The sequence below is a fragment of the Meleagris gallopavo genome, chromosome 9 (assembly GCF_000146605.3).
Source record: "Meleagris gallopavo isolate NT-WF06-2002-E0010 breed Aviagen turkey brand Nicholas breeding stock chromosome 9, Turkey_5.1, whole genome shotgun sequence".
Classification (NCBI taxonomy): domain Eukaryota; kingdom Metazoa; phylum Chordata; class Aves; order Galliformes; family Phasianidae; genus Meleagris; species Meleagris gallopavo.
Window position 1 is genome coordinate 9015848 of NC_015019.2, and position 22185 is coordinate 9038032.

General features: G+C 39.6%; 2 protein-coding genes across 6 annotated transcripts in view; one reads left to right on the top strand and one right to left on the bottom strand.

Annotated features, from left to right (window-relative positions):
- Positions 1-7786, top strand: part of RPS6KA6 (ribosomal protein S6 kinase A6) — a 40223-nt gene extending 32437 nt beyond the window's left edge. For all 3 annotated transcript variants that reach the window (XM_031554657.1, XM_010715254.3, XM_031554658.1), the window contains 2 exons: positions 1093-1233; positions 2233-7786. In XM_031554657.1, the coding sequence (XP_031410517.1) occupies positions 1093-1233; positions 2233-2358 (267 nt within the window). In that variant the 3' untranslated portion in view covers positions 2359-7786. The remainder of the gene's footprint in view (positions 1-1092; positions 1234-2232) is intronic.
- Positions 7787-11117: 3331 nt separating this feature from the next.
- Positions 11118-16136, bottom strand: LOC109369058. Of its 3 annotated transcripts, XR_002117682.1 has the most exons (5): positions 16051-16136; positions 12989-13157; positions 12370-12572; positions 11756-12175; positions 11118-11310 (listed from the first exon to the last, which is right to left on the bottom strand). XR_002117682.1 is itself a non-coding variant. In XM_019618193.1 (3 exons), exons 2-3 carry the CDS (start codon positions 12374-12376, stop codon positions 11278-11280), a joined length of 654 nt encoding a protein of 217 aa, XP_019473738.1. In that variant the 5' UTR covers positions 12377-12572; positions 16051-16119; the 3' UTR covers positions 11118-11277. The 3 variants fall into 3 exon arrangements, 1 of the variants encoding a protein (XP_019473738.1); XR_002117681.1 differs by having other exon boundaries at positions 11756-12572; XM_019618193.1 differs by lacking the exon at positions 12989-13157 and having other exon boundaries at positions 11756-12572; positions 16051-16119.
- Positions 16137-22185: the final 6049 nt, after the last annotated feature.

The window sequence follows — 22185 nt, forward strand, 5'->3', positions numbered from 1 at the left end:
AAGTCATTCTTCCATTTGTCTTTGTTGTAGTAGCAACTTACTTTGCATTGATGTGTTTATTTCTATAGTATGGGTTCAGTTCATGCTTTTAACTTGTTCAATATTGAATTTGTCAGGTCTTCACTGTTTTTGCTGTTACTTTCAAATATTAAACTAATACTTCAGTATGTTTGAATATCTTGCAAATTTTTATCAGCTTGATTATGCTGTTGTCCTTTTATTTGAAGACTGAATTACAATTCTAGGTTCTAGGGGTTTAGTGTTGGCCTGCTCTGTAGGTATCTTAGTCACCATTTTTTTTTTTTTTTTACCTTTTATAAATCTTGGCATTAATACTGTCTCTTCCTGATCTTTTGGAACTGAATAACTTGTGCATTTCAATAGGAGTGATTCAGAATACTTGTTTGCTAATTCTATCTTATCCACAAGTAATTAACTTGTATATAGTCATAAATGTTTAATATTTTGTGCCTAAACAAAAAGGAACATTTTGTCAGCTTGTTCCTGCTTGTTTAATTTTCTTTCAAGTTCTTCCTGCCTTTATTCCTCTGCCTTTTCTATTCAGCTCACTTTTTGACCAACAGTGAATTCATAGCATATTACTAGTGCTTCTAAGCAAAGAAAAATGTCCATTCTTATTTGATTTTACTCTTTATATACCTCGTTGAAAGAAAAATATTTTGCTAATATATAGCTATATATGAATTCAACTGTAATGCGTAGTCAGCAGATCCCAGGTGTGTAGTATGAATGTGGATGGATATCTGCCAATAGTTTTCTTCCATAAAATCTTTCTGCTAAATTCTAACAGTATTTCTAGTCTTTCATAGAGCGTATTAGTAATGAACAAACTGAAATATGAAGCACAGAAACAGTAAGTTTCTTTACAATAAAGGCCTGCTTTGTTAAACTGATTATAGTACAACACATTGTTTTCAGACTTCTGTAGTGTCAGGGCACAAAATGATCTACTGATGTTTTTGTTTGTATTGTGTTAATCCCTGCCACATTTTTTCATTACTGCCAAAATTAAAATATTTAATTAAAACAATTTTAATATATAGCATGTATCTTTTTTTCACTTTTATTTAGGACTTGTTATCACATATGCTTCATGTAGATCCGCATCAGAGGTATACAGCAGAGCAAGTATTAAAACATTCATGGATAGCCTGTAGAGACCAGTTGCCCCATTATCAACTAAACAGGCAAGATGCACCACATCTAGTAAAGGTAAAACAACCAGAGGACTGTATATTGCTTGAGTTAATGGATGTGCAATGATTTGGGATCGCTTTGAGAGTTTACTGACAGAACTGATTTTCTTATCTTTGGTGTTTTTTTTCTTTTGCCAGTATGTGCATCTTCATTTAAGTTATTTAAGCAAACAAATAGATTTTTTTTTTTAACCTGTATGTGAGGGAAGAAATATTTCTGTTCATTCTTTTTGTGCTTTCTTAGATGAAGGTAGCTTTTGGCCATACAAGAACCAGATATCTCAGTTATCTAAAACTTCCACAGATCTATCATTCTTATTTGAGAAATTCAAGCCTTGGAACAGGCTTCCCAGGGCAGTGAGCTTGAGGAGCAGTTGGACAGTGCTCTCAGACATAGGTTTGAATTCTGTGTGGAGCCAGGGGTTGGACTCAATAGTCCTTGTGGGTTCCTTCCCATTACAGGTATTTTGTGACATCTTCTGGGATTTGTTTCTGTGACCAGATCATGTTTCCTAAGTAAATTATCAAGCTACAATTTTTACTTGTTTTATGCGTTCAGTTTGTATCTGCGATTCTGACTTACGACACACAAGCATGTTCTACGTAAACAGCTTATACAACTTGCTTTTTAATCTAACAAAATTGATTAAGGACCTGTGAAAGCCAGTCTTAGTAGTGTTGTGTTCGTAAGTCAGGACCTGAATAGCCACTGAAGGGGCTGTATTTCATGAACTGATGCTATTTGTTGCTTAGAAGGTACCAAATCTGACTCACGTTAAAAGGTAACAGCTATATTGAATGTATGTTAAATAAATACACAGCAAAGGAAAAGCAATGTTATGTACCTTGCTGAAGGAATCAGCAATAAATGTTTTTTTCATTCAACACAAACTTTAGAAAATGTATGTGATCAGACATAAATCTTATTTTTCTCTTTATGAACTTAATATTGAATTATTCTATTGGTGATTAAAAATAACTTCTACAACTTGTTATCTATTTCATTGTTCTCTAGGGAGCCATGGCTGCTACATATTCTGCACTGAATCACAAGACGTTTCAGCCAGTGTTAGAGCCTGTTGCAGCCTCAAGTTTAGCTCAGCGACGGAGCATGAAAAAGCTAACATCAACAGACTTATAGATCCACTGGGACACCTTAGCAAACAGAAGCAAGGAGAAAATCCAATAAGTGGCTTTACTTTGCCTGACCTGTGATCAAAAGGCATCTATGGTTTCCTGCTACACTACTTGAATTCTATAGAAGTCCTTTTTTTAAAAAAGAAAAAAAAAAATGCCACAGGTTCATACTGTGTTATTTTACAGGTTGTATCTGTTAGGGTTAATTTAAACATCAGGTACACCATGATGAATTTCTTGACACTGTCCTTTAAGAGATCTGTTGCAAATATTTCGCATTCTGTATAGTTTTGGTGGGTTCATTAAAAAAAAAAAAAGTTTAGGGGACCGTTGCCACTGGCCAAGTTGTACATAAAAAAGTGTCAGTGTAAATTTTTCCTTCTCTTCATGCATTTAGACCCTGTTTTGAAGGACAAATTTTTAATTTTGTAATTGGGCACTTAAGTGAATTAAGGTGAATCAATTAACTTGTTCATTCTTTTATAAAAAAGATGACTAATGTATTGTGCCAGAATTAAATGCATTAGTGCTAATTTGGCAGCTCTGTGTTTGCATGGTGCCAGTAATTGGTAAGTTTGTGAAAATATAAACAAAAGGAATGGGTAAGGTTCTGCACTTTACCTGGAAACTTAATTTGTTCATTTATGAAAAATGGCCTCTTATAAAAAAAAAAAACAAACACTTGTGGTTATTGCCATGAATGTCGTTGTCTGGCGCTGAGCTGGAGAAGGTAAATACATGTATAAACTGTCAAAAATAAGGACTGAAATAATATTGGTACGAAAACATCATGTCATCCAGTTTTGTTAAAAATTTTATTATTGCATATCTGTCTGTACGACAACTGTTCTGTTTCCTTAGCAGTTCTTTCTACTGAATATAACTAACCTTAAGTTTGTTTGGCACATAAGACAAACTGACACTTTGTTATATCAAACTTGGCATGTGGATTTTTTTATTTATTTGTTTTTCTTATAGAATATTGCTTCTACCTGAATCTCTAGCTGCATGTACAAATACTACAGAAACAAAACTAAATTTGCCTAACTGTAGGGGTAGCTTGGGAAAAATAAAAAAAGCCTTGCAGTGTACCCCGATAAGAGAATAGTGACCCAGAAATTTCACAGTTACTGACAATATCCTTTTGCCAGCACTCACTCTTCCTGTCTGTCTTCATGTTATGACTTCAGCTCTTTCTAAAAAATGTTGTGGTAGAAAGGAAACAAATCTCAGGGCCAGAATTGTCTTGGAGTTTTCTGACTCAAAACCAGTGCTGGCTTGCATCTGTTAGTAAACTAGGAATGAATACATTCAGAGATAATAAGCTTAAAATATTTTCACATGTTGTAGACATTATGTCAATAAAATTGTACAGTGGTACGATGGTATTAACTTTAAATATTAGGAAACACATTATTGATCAACAGTTGGACTATTCACCATCTGAGAATGCAAGTGACCAAAAATTGCACTTCTGTCCATCGCTGACTTGTTCCAGACACCTTTGGTAGCCAGTTAAAGACATTTGTGATGGCAGAAAGGGGGGGGAAAAAAAAAGCTTTCAGGAAAATTCTGGCCTAACTTTCAAAAGTGACAATATTAACTTAGATTTTAAAATGCAAAGGGTGCTGGCTGATTTTTGCTTATACCTGTGAAGTACTTGAGACAGAAGAACTATTAGATAAGCTGCTTTCTTCTGATGCAGTAAGGGAAGATGGAAATCTTCTGGCCCAATTGTTAGGTCTGAGTATATATAGATTTGAGACTTTATGGATATAGCAGACATAGGTGTGCTATTTGTATCATGCAGAGTATACCCCATACTAAATTTGAGTGTTTGGTTGATGTTGGAAGCTTACTGGGGCCATTTGTGCCTGATTTTTGAGGTGCCTGTTTGAAATGCTTGAAAGCTATCAAAGAACGTGACTGCTTCCTGGAAAGTTTATTATTTAGTACCAGATCTGTCCCTTGTGCAATTGGCTCATCCTTTTCTCTGTTAGAGACCTTTGTCCAAAAGAATACATGTGAAATTCTCATCTACAGCCTGTAATTTTTGTCTGTAAATTTACAAATGACTACCAGAAAAATCTGAGTTCACACTATGGAGGGGAAAAATGGTGGTAGAAATTAGTTGTTTTGGCTGAGGTCCAGGTATAATATGGGTTGAAACACAATAGGAAAAACTATTGGTCTAGAGGGTAACACAAGGAATGGAACATAAATGTCAAATTTGAATCGTCTTCAGCTTTCCTGCAAGGTAGCAGCTGGTCTTTAATGGCTTTATTCATTAATCATTTAACAGTGTTTATACTGGCATTTTCTTTTAGCTTGCTTAGGAGCACCACATTATAAGCACCTTAAAAGCATTTTGCACAAAAGCAGTTGTAAGCAGCTGAAGATAACTTAAGTTCTTCTCAATGTGCAAAACAAAGGTGATAAGAGGAAGAATGTGCAAATCAGGTTGATATTCTGATTCTTCACAAAGATTTTTAAACATCTGTAAGGTTATCCTTTCTAGTTTGTTTTTTTTTTTTTTAAATCATTACTAGCCTGTAGTGCTAACGGTACTCCTGGGGTGAAAGCAGGGTTTTAGTGACTACAGCATTAAAATTTGTCTTATCACATGGAAATCATGTGGAGAAACATCTTTGTTGTATTTAATGAGACCTGTGTACTCTAGTATGCTGATTTTAATCCATAAATCATTTTGGGGGGGAGGGGGAAGGGAACTTGCTGTGAATATTTTAGCATATCAGTTTTGAAACGTCAGATATGCAGGGATACAAGAGAGTTTACTTTAATTTTGATATTTCTTTTGGAATTTTTCATACTTTTCAAACTTTTGTTCAATTACTAATGCCCATGAACAGACTGCATTGTTAGTTCAGTGTGAAATGGAATAACGCTTGAACATGCTCTTGGAGTGAAAGGTCAGTAGCGTTTTGTATGGTCTCTGCACAGTTCAAGATTACAAGCTATTTATGATCTAACACAGACTTTGTAAAAGAGTGACTTTTTTATTTTTATAAAGAAATATGGATATTACTTAAAAGAATTTCTGGAGAACTAATTACTATCAAGTGATCTTATATTTTGGGTGTGGTGTCTTTCTGACAGCAAGATAACTTCCACTCTGGCTTTGATAATAGCAGTTAAGTACTAGATCTCAAGAGCACAGAGTCTGATACAGTTCTTGCTGAAGGGAGTAGATAACCCTCAGACATAAACTGTAGCTGGAGCACGTACCTGATGTACCTGCTTCTCTTCACCTCACCCCTTCAATATTGCAGTTATTATCTTCAGTTTTCCTTTTGATGAAAAGTGAGAAGCTCTGTTGTATTCCTGTATTGTGTTCAAAAGCTGTGCGGTGGCATCAACATCCACCAGTGGTGCATAATGAAGAGTGCCCAAACCAGAGAGAATCGGCATGGGCAGATGATTTAAGTCACTGTTTTGTGGCTTGCCTAAATGCTGTTGTTAGCATGGTGTATATTTTTCCTCTTATGCCTGAAATTATTTCTGACCCTGTAAAAAGCCTAAGTAGATGGTCTAAGCACGCTATCTAGCTGAGGCTAATGTTCTATGGTTTTAAAAGTTATTCTAGCATTCAGAGAAGGCATCCAAAACCTCACACACATCACTCGTGCAGAGCTTGAGTGGTATTCCATATTTTAATTCACTTTCCAAAGCTAACTTTCATATATGTATTGGAGAAATTAACTGAAATGTTCAGTAGTTAAAATTACATCTAGCCACTTTAACAATTGGAAGTTACTTGCAATATGCACTGGTCGTTTGCAGTGACACATCTCTCTCTGCCCTCAAATTTTGCAATTGGAAAAGCTGGGGAGCTTGTGAGGATTGAGTTAAATAGACAGTAATATAGTAATTACATTGGTTTGTATCAATGCAATTAGAATAAAACATCAATGCAATTAAGGGGAGTTCATGTACTTGTGTAGCACTTAAGTTTTTTAGACCTGTCTAGTCTAAAACTTTGCTAGTGTTTGTGGGAGGGAAGGGAGGAGCAGGTTTCTCAAAGTTTTCAAATGGCTTCTTATCAAGTCCTTATGTAATGCTATCAGAGCTCTTTTTTTGTTTTTGTTTTTTACGCTGCTCCGTGACAGCTCACTCAGTTCTCTTGAGTATGTACTGGTACCTACGGGTAACATACACACACTTGTTCGTGTACCATCCTTCTGCATCAATGCCTCTTTAGTTACATATCCTCAGTGTCTTTTCTTAAATGTACTCCCCTGAATTAATTTGTTATTATGCCTATATTTTCCTGTGGGAATAAAAGAATGAAAGCAAGTTAAAGAAAATAAAATCCTAGGGTATAGCTGTAGCTGACTTGAATATTGTAGTAACTTATGTAACTAGAAGTCCCTTCTCCAATTAGTCAGTGACTGGCTTTCTTGAGATTTTTCTATGTAAAGAAAGCAACTTTTTGAAAGCTTTAAATGATCTTTAATGGTTAAGATTTGGGAGATAGCTTACTACCAGTAATGAGTTTGAAAAAAATTGGATCCTGGTTTGGGTTTTTTGTGTGTGTGAGAACTAAAATGCTCAAGGTGGATCTCCTTTGCAGGACAAAGTGTTCTTATTTTGTGTGTTTTGCATTAGGCTTTTAAGCAGCATTGGCTAAGTAATTGTGTTGTCATAATATCCCAAGCACTTTGGCATCTTGCACTGATACTCTGATTAGAGCTAAAAACTATTCTGGCACGTGACTGGCTATAAATCTCAATATACGAAAGGGCATTAATTGAAAAGGGTGTGCAATGAATCACATGCTATGAGGTACTTAAAAGATGAAACTATACAAAAGGTCCCCGTTATCAGATATTGTAACTGTCATTTCTTTCTCTAAGCATATTGTGGATTTTGTATCATATTGTATTTATTTCATTTAATTTTAAAAGTTTTCTTTAAAGCTCTGTATATATTGACATTAAAGTTTGCATTGTACTACGTTCTCTTCTCTTTGTAAGGCTGAATCTAGTAGTGCATTGTATGGTATGTTATTTTTCTTTGCTCTGTGCTGCTAAAAGATAGAATTGCCTTGAATTCCAACATGCCAAAGACAACCTCAAAATTGTATTTATTTTTGTTAGACTTTGTGAATAATGATAAAGGTACAGTTTTAAATAGCTGGCAGTTTCTCGAGTACTAGAGTGAAAAAATTGCAAACTCATGATTTTTATAGTTGACAAAAAATGATCACTTATGATTTGAAAGTTCAACAACTCTTTTTTTTTTTAAAAGTGATATAAAAACTAATGAGCACACATAGTAAATCAAATGTACTGTGAATTGCGTTATTTGGTAAGCCCTGCCAAAAAACCTCACATCAAGAGCTGTTTATAAATTTATATTCACAGCAAAGTGTTTTTATGCCACACTTTCAATAAAACATACATTTATTGATAGGATTGATGTATTAATTTAGGGTGGGATGATCTACCTTCCATATGTTTTTCAGGTATTCAGTTTTGACTACATGCAAAAGAGGAAATAATTTTCTTTCCAGATACAGGCATTTAGATTGCAAGTGAGAGCAGTCAAATTAAAAGCAGTGACCTGCACAGGCAAAGATAAATAAGTAGCATCAGCATTTACCACGAGGTCATAAAAAGCTGTATTAGAAAGCTTTTCTGCTATTGATGAGCTATTGCTGCAAAGCCAAGCGGTGATGCCTTCACTGTATGTGGTAGAACAGTTCGCTGTGTAGCAAATAATCCCCATCGCAGCACAGCAGTGAGAGATCCCTAAACCCCCAGGCAGCGAGTTCCTTGCATGCTTACTGGGCACTGGCTGCTGCTGGGGAAAGAGACAAGGCCTGTATTAAGAAAACTTGGACTGTTGATGAGATCTAGGGTTGCAATTAAATAGGCAAGTTCTGTATTGTTTTGCTTTCTTACAAGCACTGGCTCTCAGAAAAGAGCTCAGTCTTACCTATGACTCATCTGAAGCTTTGTGACTGTATAAGGTACCTTCCCACTTCTTTGATGGGGGGGAGAAGCTCTCAGAAGCACTTAAGATATGAGCTTACTTTAGCTGAGTAGCTTGCTTTATATGGCCACTAAAGTTGGCATCATAGCTAGCACGGTGCTGGACAGTGAGGAACCAGAATGCTGAGAAGACCGAAATGCGTGTCTGTGAGCTCAGTGCTGGACCGTGTGGGCAGAGGAAGCAGGGAAAGAACGGCTCTGTGCCCCGCTGAACCGGGACTGCTGAACCCAGAGCTGTCCTCACGCACCGCTCCTCGTCTGCGATGTCTGCGCTGCCTACACGCGGCTCTACTGGGCTTAAGAAAGACGCTTTCCTAAGTATCAAAAGTACAGGGGTCTGCAAAGAAAGTAGCTTGCTTTTCCCCCCTTCACATGCGCTATGCTTGTGCAACATCAGCACTCCGTTTTACGGTCGCAGCGCTGAGGCGCCGTGTCACGGTGTGTAACGGCCGCGAGATGGCGGCAGTGCCGCGCGGAGCCGCGTGGCGGGGCGGCCCCTCGTCACCTCTTTGCTGCTTCCCTCGTTTCCACCTGAGCTGCGCGCCGAGCGGGGCTGCTTTGCCCAACGAGTGTGCGGTTTCAAGTTGATCGTCACAAATAAACATTGGAAGTGCTGCGGGCCGAATTAATATTTCAGGATTCTTCGCAATTTATTACTGTGCTTAATTTTCTTACTTAAACATATTTTTGGGCCTTGGGCTGTTAAGAATTTAATTTTTGAGGTGGTTTAATGAATTATAAAACATGCTTTAAACAGAAATGAATAACTAATAAATGCCAAAAGTGATTAATTTTCTGAAACGTGAAAAGGCATCTGTATTTAATTAAAAAGAATGGCCCTAAATTGTTGGAAAGAAGCAGCCGGCACTCCCATCGATCGCTGTGTTCGATGGCTTTGCTGTGCCCTTGCTGGGCTGCCTGTGCTGCTGCAGCGCTGAGCTTTCAGCCCCTGCACCTACACACCACAGTCTGCCCTCCAGGGCTTTGCGCAGTGTTTGTTGCTTAACAGAAAGGAGTTTCAGAGATATTTTGCTTTTATTAAGGGCTGTTGTTGCTGATTTCTTAGCCTTGAGAGTATAGCTGCAGCTGCTTTTAGGAGAATACTCAATTTTCAGAACTGTTGCTTTAGGAATGACTGTAAAATGCTCACTAGTTGGACACGACCTAAATTGCAGTATTAAATTACTTCCTAATTTTATTAGCTTGATATGTAACTAGTTTTCAAGTGTGTTTTATGCCTGCTGTTGGGAACTGCTGTTTGCTGTTCAGCTCCAATGTTGTTTAAGCTGAGCTAAAAATGAGGCCTGTGGGAAGGCTGATTTGGGATGACTTTAAAGGAGTGGTTCTGGTTTAGTGGAGTTGTGAATTGTTGTTTTGTGTGCTTTCTGTTTTTAAGGAGTGTAAGTATCCCTTAAAACTCTTTCCATGTTCTTGAGGAGTATTTGCAAGTGGTTGCTGATATAACAGAAGCTAAACAGCAAGGGCCTTGAGATCTCCTGAATGAGACAAAGCTTATTTTCCCTGAGTGTATCAAAGTTAAGGTTTTATTTTAATTAAATGTACATGTTCAGTACACCCATCCCAGATGCTAAATACATTCCAGTGAGGTATAGTATGAAGCTAGCTGAGCGAAACATCCCTGTTGTTTAAGTCACTTTCCTTGTTCCTAGCTGTATTTGAGTGATGTGAGGTGTTGCCTCCGTAGCATCAGTCTTTGTAACCGTAGGTTACAAGCAGTCCATGGGGTTTGTACAGCTCTGCTGGATGGTCTGGGTACTGTAATGGGTACTGAGGCTTCTCTTCAGCAAACTGTACTGAAAGCTTTATTACTAGGAAACAAAGCTGTAGAGCTCTAAGGAAGCAGCGTTACCAGCTATTGGACCCAGCCTGTCCCAGCACGGTGACTTGCACCAGCAGAACCAGGGCAGTAAGGGGAGTGGCAGCAGCTGTGGCATTTGGATGAAAATAATCATTTCTGCAGGTCATTTTGCATTCACTATTAGTAAATACAATCATTTTCAATAGTGTTTTACCATCCATTCTTTTTCACAAAGCCCTGAATTAACTGTCATCATCAGCAGCCATCAAAGAAAGCAAGCGGGAGCCTCTGCCAAACTGCCCGGTGCTGTGTGCTGTCAGGAGAGAGGCAAATAAAGAATGTCATATTCATCATGTGGTATTCAAAATACCATGCACAAACCGTGTGAATGACCAAAGAGTCTCATTTTTATAATTCACCCTGTGTTAGGTGCTGGTAGATTTTCAAGAAAGGAGACTTCTGTTTTTGTAGGAGACTCACTGAAATCAAATTAGAGGAGATGGTTTTTAGCCATAATGAGAGCTGCACGTTTAAGGTGTATTGTTAAGAATGAATTTTAAAATCTAGTCCTGTAGTAAACTTTGGTGCAGTATATTCTGATGAGTTCTGATGGACTATTGGAAGAGTATATAGCCAAAATAACCATATCCTTAAAAACAACCAATATGTGATCCAGAGGAAAGGCAGTATGTGCTCTAAAATGAAAACGGCAACAATAGCCCAACCGAACAAAATCCTCTTTCCAAATTTCTCAGAACTTCATCCCCACGCATCTGCTTCCTCTTGACAGCTGGAGTTCTTCCTTCTTCCCTCTCCTCCTGGCCTACCTGGGCCACTTCTAAAGGAAGGGGCACTATCAGCATTGGTGCTGTTTAACAGTCTGGGAAGATGGATTTAACCAGGTGACAGAAAGACATTTTAGCCTTTACATGGAATGAACATTGTGTTTATTAATTTCTTGCATGTGGGTTGAGGGTGTGTGTGGGTGGAAAGCATCCTTAAAATGTGAACTCGCTGGGGCAGAGCTGCTATGTGCTTCAAGCTGCGCCATCCTCACAGGAACCAGGTGCTGCATGGGGAAGATTTCTCACTACAGGATTTTGTGTACCCACTTGGCTTCAGGCTGTAAAAGAAGTGCCAGTTTTTTCTAATTACATTAATATTTGGATTGGTATGTATGCATTATTTCAAGAATTGATTATGTGCTGTGGGATTAACCATTGTTAGCGCTTGCTGGAGTTTGTGGAAGAGAAATGACAAGTGTGTCCAGGTTTTTAAGCAGCTAGATGGCCCAGTGTCTTGCCCCTTGCTTCCAGCAAAGAATAGGAGAAGGAGCTGAACCTCACCAAGCTTGGAATCAGTTCTCAATTAACACTGACATTTGACGACACTTAAAGATATCATCTGGGGTAACCTTGGAGCTGGCATTTGGGGGTCTCTGGGATATGGTTCCCTGGGTAGAGGGTCTGGGGGCACCTGTCACCCTCCCACCCAGGTACCACTGCAGCAGGTGCGGGTTGTCCCTGGGGAAACCCAGATGTCATTCCAACCCAATTTTCATTCCTTACCATGGGCACAGACCTCGGTGCTCGGCTTCTCACAGGAACGCCCCGTGCCTTGGCAGCCCTTGGCAGGGGCTCAGTGCGGGCTCTGTTGGGGTCTGCAGGCAGACAGCTTTGGCTGCACCTGGGAAAGGTCTTGATGGCAAAGCCTTCCTTCAGCGAGATGATCTCCAGGCAGGGAGGGGAAACACTGGTTCCCACTGGCGCTTGCCTGACCTTGGGGGGCTGACAGGTGACTGGAGCTGACTTGCCCTTGTTGCGCAGAGCTGGAGGCTGTGAACGCTGCTGGACAAAATTCCCTTGTGGGGTCAGCTGCATGGAGATGGGTGCTGGCTGGGTACGCTGTGGCACTATTTCCATTTCTAAAGATGCCGAACGATTCTGCTCTGCGGGACCCCTAGCAGCCATGGCAAGGGGGGCCATTTTCTGCTTGAAGACAAAGAGCAGCGGCTGCTGTTCACCAGTGTCAGGCTGGTCTAGCTGTGGGCTCGCTGCCAGAGGCCTATGCAAGCCTATGAGGCCCTGTGCTTGGGATGGGGATGCTGGTGCAGCAGGGTCTGCTCTGCTGGCCCAAGGCTCAGCCTGTTCCTGATGGTGGGAGATGGAAATCATTGTGTTACCAATCATCTCTGTTCCTCCTGTGGACACATGGAGCTGCTGCCTTCCTTGTGGCTCTGCACGGTGTTTGGGTTCTGAGCCTTGGGCTTATTTGCCTGTAGTTCTGATGGCTTTGATCGGGGCTTTGTCCCTGGCCGGCGTGGCTTGAGGAACTTCAAGGAAAAATTCTTCCATGTCTGTTGCGTTGCATTAGAACTTCTGGTATCTGAAATTCAAACAGGGACAATTATAGAGGAAGAAAGCCTTACCTTCCATGTAGTGATTAGGCCTAGGCATGATTGGATGCTGTGATGTTTCTTGTTGCTTTTAAAATCAATGACAAAAAAAAACAAAAAACAAACAAAACAACAAGAAAAAACAATATTTGATCTAAACTTTTCTAATGTGCTCTAAACAAGTGGCAAGTCATTTACTGTTAATGACAGTTATGCATGCGTAATATTGTAAACAAATCTAACAGTCCTTAAACATGCTCTGTTGGCCTGGAATTGCATTTTTGGTTAAGCCATCACCCTCTCCTTCTCCAAACCATTTAACAGTGGCCCAGGGCACAGCCTGGTGTGATGAGGAGCCTTTGCAGTGGATGTTTATACTGGTGATTTATGGGCAGAGGGAAGGCACCTGCCTCCTTGCTGGGCTGAGGCCGGCTGGGTCTGGGTGCCCGCATCCATCCTGCCTGCTTCTGTGAGGCCACACTGCCAGCCGATGCTCCTCTGCCCCACGTCAGGCTAGTATCGTTGCTTCCTCTGATGCTAATCTCTTCTCTTAGCCACCAGCTCATTCATCAGATCTTTCAGAAAAAGCAGAAGAAAGTAATAGGGAGGCTGATACAATTTTGTGCTGAATCCCAGCTGGCTGCTTGGGTGACAGCTTTTAGTGTAGCACCTCAACTCAAAACTGATACAACCCAACACTTCCTGGAATAGTACAATTTCAGGGATAAATGATTTAATGCTTAGAATTATATGAACCTCATCTTGACATGTGGATTTATGTGCATAGCTTCCTGCATCTTGAGATGAGAATACCTGTCATTAATTTTTGTGGCTTGAAACCAAGCTTGATTTAGATGCTTTCTTTCCAAGGGAAGAGGCATTTTATAAAATCACTGCAATGGTAATTGTTTTGAGTTCAGAGCAAACTAACTTAAATTTCACATGAATCAGTTGTGTACTATAAATGATTTGTGCCCTAATATGTTCTTTCAAACGTCCTTACAAATTATGTGGAGCTAAGAAGGAGTTGTACAGTTTGATACCAGTGGTGTTTTGTAGAACATTCAACGAAAGTGTTTTCTTGCGGATCTTGTTATAGGAACACCCTGCTAATCAGTAGGGCCCAGAAAACAAATTTCTGCCAAATTTTTCCTTTCTTGTGTGTGCAGAAATACAGATGTGCGTATACAAACTCAGCATCTCTCCCACAAGGTGTTACCTCATTAATAGGGATTGGTTTACACACGACAGGTACACTTTCTACTTAGTAGAAGAGGAAAAACTTTGAGAATGAGAAATGCAGATGCTCAACAAGGCTAGAGGTCTGTTGAAGGTATCCTTGCTAGCAGGTGTCTAAAGGTGTGAGTATTGGAGGGAGATGATTGTTATTAAGGATGCAAAGATAAAAAGCTGTTGCAATTTAGTACTTGGATGAAACTAAGAAAGGGAAACTTAATTTAGGAGATCAAACAGTTTCTTAATGGCTTGTCGGATAAAGCTGTCAGAGAGAAGAAAAAGGCATCATCAGGGAAGGAACACTATAAAAATCCAGTGCAAGAGTATACTTCAATATATCTAACTTGGCAAGTTTCTTTAATCTGCTGTATTTTCTTCCATACCTTATCTGTTTTCCATAAATCCTAGTTTAAAAAGTTCTTTTACACTCTGTGTTTTGAAATTTCCTAAATTCTTTTTACTTTGAAATTATTTTGCTTCAAAGCCTTTTGAATGCTTGAATCGATTTCTGTTTCCTTTCTTATTAATGAAACTATTCATCCAAGAAAACTTTGGAGAAGAGAGATCTAATTTACAGACCTACCCTAGTGAAAAGAAATAAGGTGAACAATCAGCTGGACCGTCCAAAGGATTATTACTATTTCAACGGAAGCTGTTTAAGAAAATGTCTACGGGGAAATATCTGGAAATGTAATAACTTAATCCTAAATATCACAAAAACAAAGCAAATAACTAAATATATTGCAGAGATTGAGAACATGAGCAGAGACAGATGCTCATCAGAGAGGTTGGTTTTAGGCAGGCAGACAGATTTTGTTGTGCTGCAGAATGATTCTGAAACAACAAGGCTGTCCTGAAGCTTGCTGTGATGGCACACAGCCTGCTGTGTGACAGGTGGAAAGCTCTTCCAAATGTCAAAATACCAACAACAAGGGGTGCACAGGAGGTAAGTTACCTTCAATTTTAGAAACACAAATGTCTAGATTTAGTTGTACTATGTCAAGCAAGTCAACATCTGTAATATGTTAAAAATGACTTAAACCTGTGATTTATTTTCTTTTTACACTGAAGCAACTGTTTTCATTCTCCTTTTGCTATCTCTGCCAAAAAAATGGCTTTCTTTTGTAGCCACTATTGGAGAAGAGACATATAACTGAATACAGAAGAATTTTGGGACTGAATTGGATGGAGATGGCGAACACAACAGGATTCACTATGTCAGCATCTGAGTTTTCTTCCAGCACATAAAAGTGGCTGCAGGTCAGATAGACAATAGGCTGCTGAGATGTTGAGCAGTTTCTGGGTCCCTTGTCAGAGGTTTGCCCCAGAGGAGATTTGCTGTGGGATTGTGTGTTACCGATAGCAAATTTCTGCTAACTTAATACCCGTGTGGCTTCTGCCACCTACAACTTGAAAAATTCTAGGCTCATCAGAAGCACTTTGTGCTTCATGCAGAGATGTTGAGAAAACCTGCATTCTGCCCAGGCCAGGTCTGTGTACAGCAATTGTTCATGCTGGAGACCCAATGCTAGGAAATGTGGGTTCAGGGAGAAGAAATGTTTGGTACTGTTAGGATGAGATCATTGTACTGCAACCTGAATGAAAGGGTGTTTTTTGGTGGCTGTTTTTTTTTCCATAATGAAGATAAGACAGACTATGAAAGATGCACTTTTTCCATGTAGGAGGAAAGCATCATCCTGCTTAAATGATTCAGACAGACTTTATTTTCCAGGAAAGCTGTGAGTCTTTTCATGGAACACTGTTCCTAAGCTTAGCTACTCAATGAGACCTTTTGTCTGCAGTAAAGAAACCCAAATAAAGAGAGTAGAGCCCATAACCTTCTACCACTGTAAGTCAGAAGCCATAGAAATGTTTGATAATACTTTGAGAAGAAATGGTTGTACTTGAGATGCTTTCCTAGGAGAAAGCCTTCAATATGGAGCCACAACGAGGCTAGATTTTAGCACTGATCTGCTGGTACACACAGATTTATCTTCCCTTTTGCAGTAAGGTACAGAAGTAAGTTATGATAGCTAAGTTTTTTTTGTAAGGGGAAAAAAATGATGTTCCTACAGACTGAGCTATGTGCTAGGATTAGTGAGTAGTGTATTTCTGGCCAACAAGATTCCTGCTTGGCATTTGCAATATTCAGTGATTACTGTTTTGCCCCAAACTTGTTTTTTCTCCTTTTCTCCTAAAGCAGGGCACCACTGAGTGCTCATGAGTACTTACTCTCCTTCTGTGGACATTTTCAGCGTTGCTTCTCAACATGCAGGTGCCTGTGATGTCACAGTGTTGTCATGGCAAATGACATCATAAAGAGAACATATGTGCAGAACAGAGTGCTTGGGCATCATGGTTATTTAAATGCTGCCATTAGAGGATATGAAACAATTTAAAGACAAACCTCCATTTAAATAGGTTCTTCCATAATACAGTATTTTGTTAACAGGTGAAATATTTAGCATGGGGAGACTTATATACACAGTTCACTTATTTATCTTACATCAAAATGGGTTATGTGAGAAAATGGGCATTTTGCTTCATCTTAATTTAGTGACGGGCTTTACATTTTTTTCCCAATAATTCATATTTGTGTTCTGTTGACAGAAATTAATGAAGGGGAGATGGACGTTGATTTGCCTGGTGCTGAGATGTTGCTGCTGCCAGGCAGCCAAGCTTCTTTGACAGCACCCTGTACACTGGGGCTGCCCTGATTTGTATGCGAAGTTGCAGCTGGGGAAAGGGTTGAACAGTTGCCCATGGGATGTCTGAGAAATGGCTTTTCAAGAAAATGTGTATGAAAATGCAGGAAATACACTGCTTTTATATAGAAGGCTCTTTTCAGTGTGAAATAATGTGATTTTTTTTCAGAAATGACTGGACCTACTTAGAAAGTGCCTTATTTGGGCTTGTATGGTAGAATATCATTTACTCATGTTTCCTCCACTCATCCACTGAAGAGAGAAGGTGGAAGCTGCCTGCATTTAGATGCAGAGTTTACGCAGATTGAGGTAGTTTCAACCATTTTATGTTGACAGTAGGTGTTCCTTGCTTTCTCCACTGCTGGCCACTCAGTGAGCACAAATAGAAGTTTCTATTCATCAAGTAGCTGTAATCCATGTGGGTAGCAGTAATCCCTTCCCAGCAAGGATCAAGCTGGAAGAGATTACCTGCACGTTGCTGGCACTGCTTATTGGTATTGTATGCAGATCTCACGTACCTCGTACAACGCCGCATATGGTTAACACTTCCCATCATAGCACAAAAATATCATTCACAAAGGAGAGTTATTTCCTTTATTCAGACACTTTGGTAGAATTGTCATCAGAGTATCCCAACAGGTGGTATTTCTGGGATCTGTAGCGGTGAAACAGTGCAATATAGTTAATGTTCTCCTGGCTGTTGTTGCTCAGCTTGTGTGCTATCACAAGTGATTTTTGTGGTTGTGAAGAGCAGCTCTTGAGCTGGTGCTGGAGGAAGGAGCGTTCCAGTGACTCACTGCACGTTTCTGTGCCAGATGGCTCTTGTTGGGAGTTTTCAGGGCTCTCACTGTCACATCCTGATCTCTCTTTTCACCAGCCACAACAATCTTCAATTTCAGAAAATACAAGTCTATCACGAGTGTTGTAAAGTACTGAAACTTGCGCTGTCATGAATTTAAAATTCAAGGGATTATTTTCCTAGCGCCATACAAAGAAAATTGCAGAGATACTTAAGAATGCATGTGTATTATTGGACCACACTGGTATCCAGGAGGCTCCTAGTACAACATTTTCACTTAAAGAGAACGGTGACTGCTGGGATATGTGCTTCAAGACAGTTTAATGAGTCTCTTTTCACCATTAGTGATCAAGTATTTGACAGTTGCAAAATGTTTACTACAACTACAAAAGCACAGGCTCTAAACATGTCTGAGACAATGATGAGCCTAATGAGACTCATGGATCAAAAACTCAGTTGCCTGTTGCTAGGGAGAGAATTCCACCAGCCCAAGGAGTTTGTGTGTTGGGCACTGTGAAATGTGTCCTTCGTCAGTGCAGAGTGGGAGACAGGTCTGTGGGCAGCCACCTACGCTGTCCCCCTTCCCCCAAATGCCTCCTTTCATAGAATCATAGAATCAACAAGGTTGGAAAAGACCTCCAAGATCCTCCAGTCCAACTGTCTCCCTACCAGCTATATTTCCCCAGTATGACTCTCAGAACAACATCTACAAGTTTCTTGAACGCCTCCAGGGACAGTGACTCCACCACCTGCCTGGGCAGCCTGTTCCAGCACCTGACCATTCTTTCAGGGAAGAAATTTATCCTAATGTCCAACCTGAACCTCTCCTGGTGTAACTTGAGGCCACTCCCTTTAGTCCTGTTGCTAGTTATGCGGAAGAAGAGGCTGACCCCCAGCTCACTGTAACCTCCTTTCAGCAAGTTGTAGAAAGTGTTGACTCCTCCCTGAGCCTCCTCTTTTCCAGGCTAAACAATCCTTGTTCCTTCAGCTGTTCCTCATCAGACTTGTGCTCCATACCCCTCACAGCTTCATTGCCCTTCTCTTTGCTGCCTTCGGTGACCTTTTATGAGCATCTTTACAAGACTTTCCAGCACAATTTTGTCCACATGATTTTGATTGTATTTTACTTTTTTAGTAACAAATAGAGTTTTTGTTTGGTAAGACATTGCTGTTTAGGAAAATGTACATGTTCAGTGTTAAATTTATTACAGGAAAAGGGGATAGCTATTTCTATGCAAATAGCCATTTGCCCTGAGATATGTTCTCTCATGTCAAAGTTATGGTATTGTGTTATGTACTTGAAAATGCATCTTTGGTGTTTCTTATGTTATAGCAGGAGACTTGGATTTCCATTAGTGATTTTTCTGACTGTCCTCAGTGCTTATTTGAAAGCTGCAAATGAGGGTGATTTTTTCTGAAGGTATTTTTCCGTGGCAGAAGGGAGAGGCTTGATCAGTGATTTTAAAACTACTCTTGCATTTTATTTAATCCTTCTGCTGATTTGCACATCAAGATCAGCTTTAGAGGAAAAAAAACAAGCAAACCCAAATAGCATTCCTCTGCATAGTATGCCAGGCCTATGTTGGATGCTTACCTGTTTGTTAATAGAAAGGGGACGATGTCTTCCTGATGTCTTGTATGATGTCATGGGACAAGGAGGCTTTGGGAAGAGGAGGTTGGTCTTGATCAGTGACTTTGGTGGCAACTTCCCAAAAATTGAATCTAGGTCTAGAAAAGAGGAAATGTCTGCATTTGTTTTGCTGTTGCTGCTCGACTGCCTTTTTATAAAATACATCTCAATTTGAGGAGCTTATAATAAGTGTTAATTACTAGAGAAATTTCCATGCTGTGTTGCAGAGAATGGATTTAAAAGCCTCAGAGAAATCCAGAAGGAACTTGTCCCATAGCAGAGGAAGCTGCTGTCAGCCCTAAGTCTATACTGAGATGATTATTGGGCTGCATTTGAACATTCACTCTTGGAAGTTCAGATTTATAATTGAGACAAAAGTAAGCATTTCAAACGAAGAGCAAAACCAGACTTATTTGTGGTCTTTTCTGTAATGCATCTTTGCAGCCCATCTCCTCTTTCATTTTTTCTTCACCATAGATTTTTCCCAATAATTCAACCGAAAGAGCCATTTGCTTCCGGCTGTGGAAAGGGAGAAAACTGAGACAGGGAAATCTAGAATGGTTTTGCCTTATTTATATTAATTTACCTGTCCCTGTGCTTGGAGTTATATTTTCTATTTGCACTGTTTTATAAATCATTAAAATGGTGATAAAAAGTCAGTTATTAGCAAAACTAAAGTAGAAAAAGTGGCGTATATAAAATATCAGTGTTACTGCCAAGATAAATTCAATGGGTTCTTATTTACCCATGTTGAGTTTTGAGCCAGTTACCCCAAGATATTGCAGCCCAGTGGGAGAAGTTACAAGGATTTATTGCGTATTGGGTAATTCTAATAAATAACAGAAGGTTTAACAAAATAGGATGTGGTATTTTATACAGATAATTGTATAAAATATGTATGCAGAATGTATTCTGTCTCACGTGGTCTAAACCTATACTGTTTTCTCAGTGCTTTGCAACAGAATTGATCTGATCTCTGAAAGAGTCCGGATTCTATTTCTTACATTTTAGGTCAGACTATAGTATGTTAGTTATAGCGTATTACGTGCCTTTTTTTTCTGCCATTCCCTGCTGTATGGTTAGCTCTTCAGAATATATAATTGCTCTTGCCTGCGGAAGGTGAATTACTGCCAGCGTCTAAGTTGTCAAGTTCCTCCTCTGCTTTTTTGTCTTTTTCTGTTGCTGCATCCAGGATCATGTCTTCTGAAAGAGTTTCATAAATTTCCTCATCGTATCTGTGCAGAAAAAAATGTAGACTGTGACTGAAGTTATGGATTCCCCATCTGTGGATGCATTCAAGGCAGGTTGTATGAGGCTTTGGGCAGCCTGGTCTAGTGGGAGATGTCCCTGCCTACAGCAAGATGTTGGGTCTGTGTGGTCTTTAAAGTCCTTTCTAACTTAAGCCACCTCTAGGATTCCATGATTCAGTTCATTACTGAAACAGTAGCAGAGTCCTAAATGACACGCACACAGCCTCAGAAGGAAGGATGCCTACCTAACCTTTCCTGAAACTGGTAATTTTTTGAAAAAATAATCACAGCATATGGACATATGTTTTCTTACCTCTTATAAAAAGAAATTTTATTTTCCTAGGTGCAAACTTAGATCTACAAGCAGAGTGAGGAAAGTTATTTCTTGTTGTAACTTACTTTTTTAGATCCTCCATCATATAGGCGTTTTGTCCAGTCAACAGAATTCAATCCTGCAGACTTGAAGCCAAGAGTGTTATGATTGGATATGCAGCATTATTGCATCATTACACGACAAAGCATCGGTTTTATGACACGGGATGTAATTTTTCTGGGTTTTAGAGAGCTGTAGTCGATCCCTAGATATTCTTTAAATTCACAAGGGGCTTTGCCACCTATTATAATGCAATGGAAAATATCACAGAATCACAGAATTGTAGGGGTTGGAAGGGACCTCTAGAGATCATTGAGACCAACCCCCCTGCCAAAGCAGGTTCCCTACACCAGGTCGCACAGGTAGGCGTCCAGGCGAGACTTGAATATCTCCAGAGAAGGAGACTCCACAACCTCCCTGGGCAGCCTGTTCCAGTGCTCCGTCACCCTCACCGTAAAGAATGTTGACTCCAAATTTTGTCAGGTTCAGTGTTTTTCTATAAGAAGGCTCAGGATTTTTCAGAGAAAGCATGCTCAGGCTTGCATGGCGAGAGGCTTTAGTTGTACGATATAAAATACTGACAATTTTTTATTGTTGGGTTTTATTTGGACAATATTTAGCTACTTAAGATATTATAGTTAATCATGATATTTTGTTAGGAAGTTTTTGGTAATACCTATTTTTAATTTTTTTAATGAAATTCCTTCTTCAAAGGCTGCACCAGCCTTTGATGTTCACAGAGATCATAGCAGCTGAAGGATCTTCTTTCAAAGCATTGCTGCTGTTTTAGGTTTGCCTTCTGTAAATCTACATTCCCAAGAGGAAATATTCAGAAGTTGCTTTCTGTAGGTGGGTGGCTCCCTGCAAACATTTTGCATTTGGCTGGAGAGACTCCCTGGTTTGAGCAGCTATTTGCTTCTTTTCTCGTTTATGAGGAAAACATAAAAATGCTTACTGCACTTGAAGTCATTCTGGTAATGCTCTAAATTCTATGCTTAAGGATGCATTTAATTAAAGATTGACTATGGCATAAAGTGTAGTTTAATTAAATACCAATCAATTTCTATATAAAATACATATAAAATGGCTTTGACTCAGAACATAAAATGAATTTCCAAGAGAAGATTCTCCTCTTCCACACTGTGCAGCTGAAAAATGACTTCCCGCTGCATTTTCCGGTCAAAATACTGAAGTACCTGTATAAAAACAGCTTGTGGAAGCAGGACTCTGACCTGATGTTCCTACTGCTTAGAGATTTATCCTTTATCCCTTCCCTTTGCTGCTTAGAGATTTCCCTTTTCCATCTGCCACTGGGATGGTCATCACCATTACTGTGTCACGGTGCTATTGGTAGAATAGAGGATGTTCAGAGCTCGGGGGGATGTTGGCCTGACCCTCTGCAGCTTCTGTCATGGGATACAGCTGGTGTTAATGCTGGAATTTCGGAAGGATATGTGGAGTTCCTGCTCTTGGATGTTATGCAGTGAGTCAAGGTGAAGTTTCTATTCTGACTGAGTCTGCTTCTCAGTTGGACTGATTTTAAGGTGCATGCTGCTCTCCATGTCTGTGGTACTTTAGCAGTGTTTATATGGTGGCAAGCAAAGTTATCC

What these genes read in the sequence shown, in the direction of transcription:
- LOC109369058 (XM_019618193.1), bottom strand. Translation starts at nt 12,376, where the DNA reads ATGATTGGTAACACAATGATTTCCATCTCCCACCATCAGGAACAGGCT. An exon ending in CACCGAGGTCTGTGCCCATG is followed by an intron (nt 11,311 to 11,755) that starts GTAAGGAATGAA and finishes CTTCTTTTACAG; the next exon opens with CCTGAAGCCAAGTGGGTACA.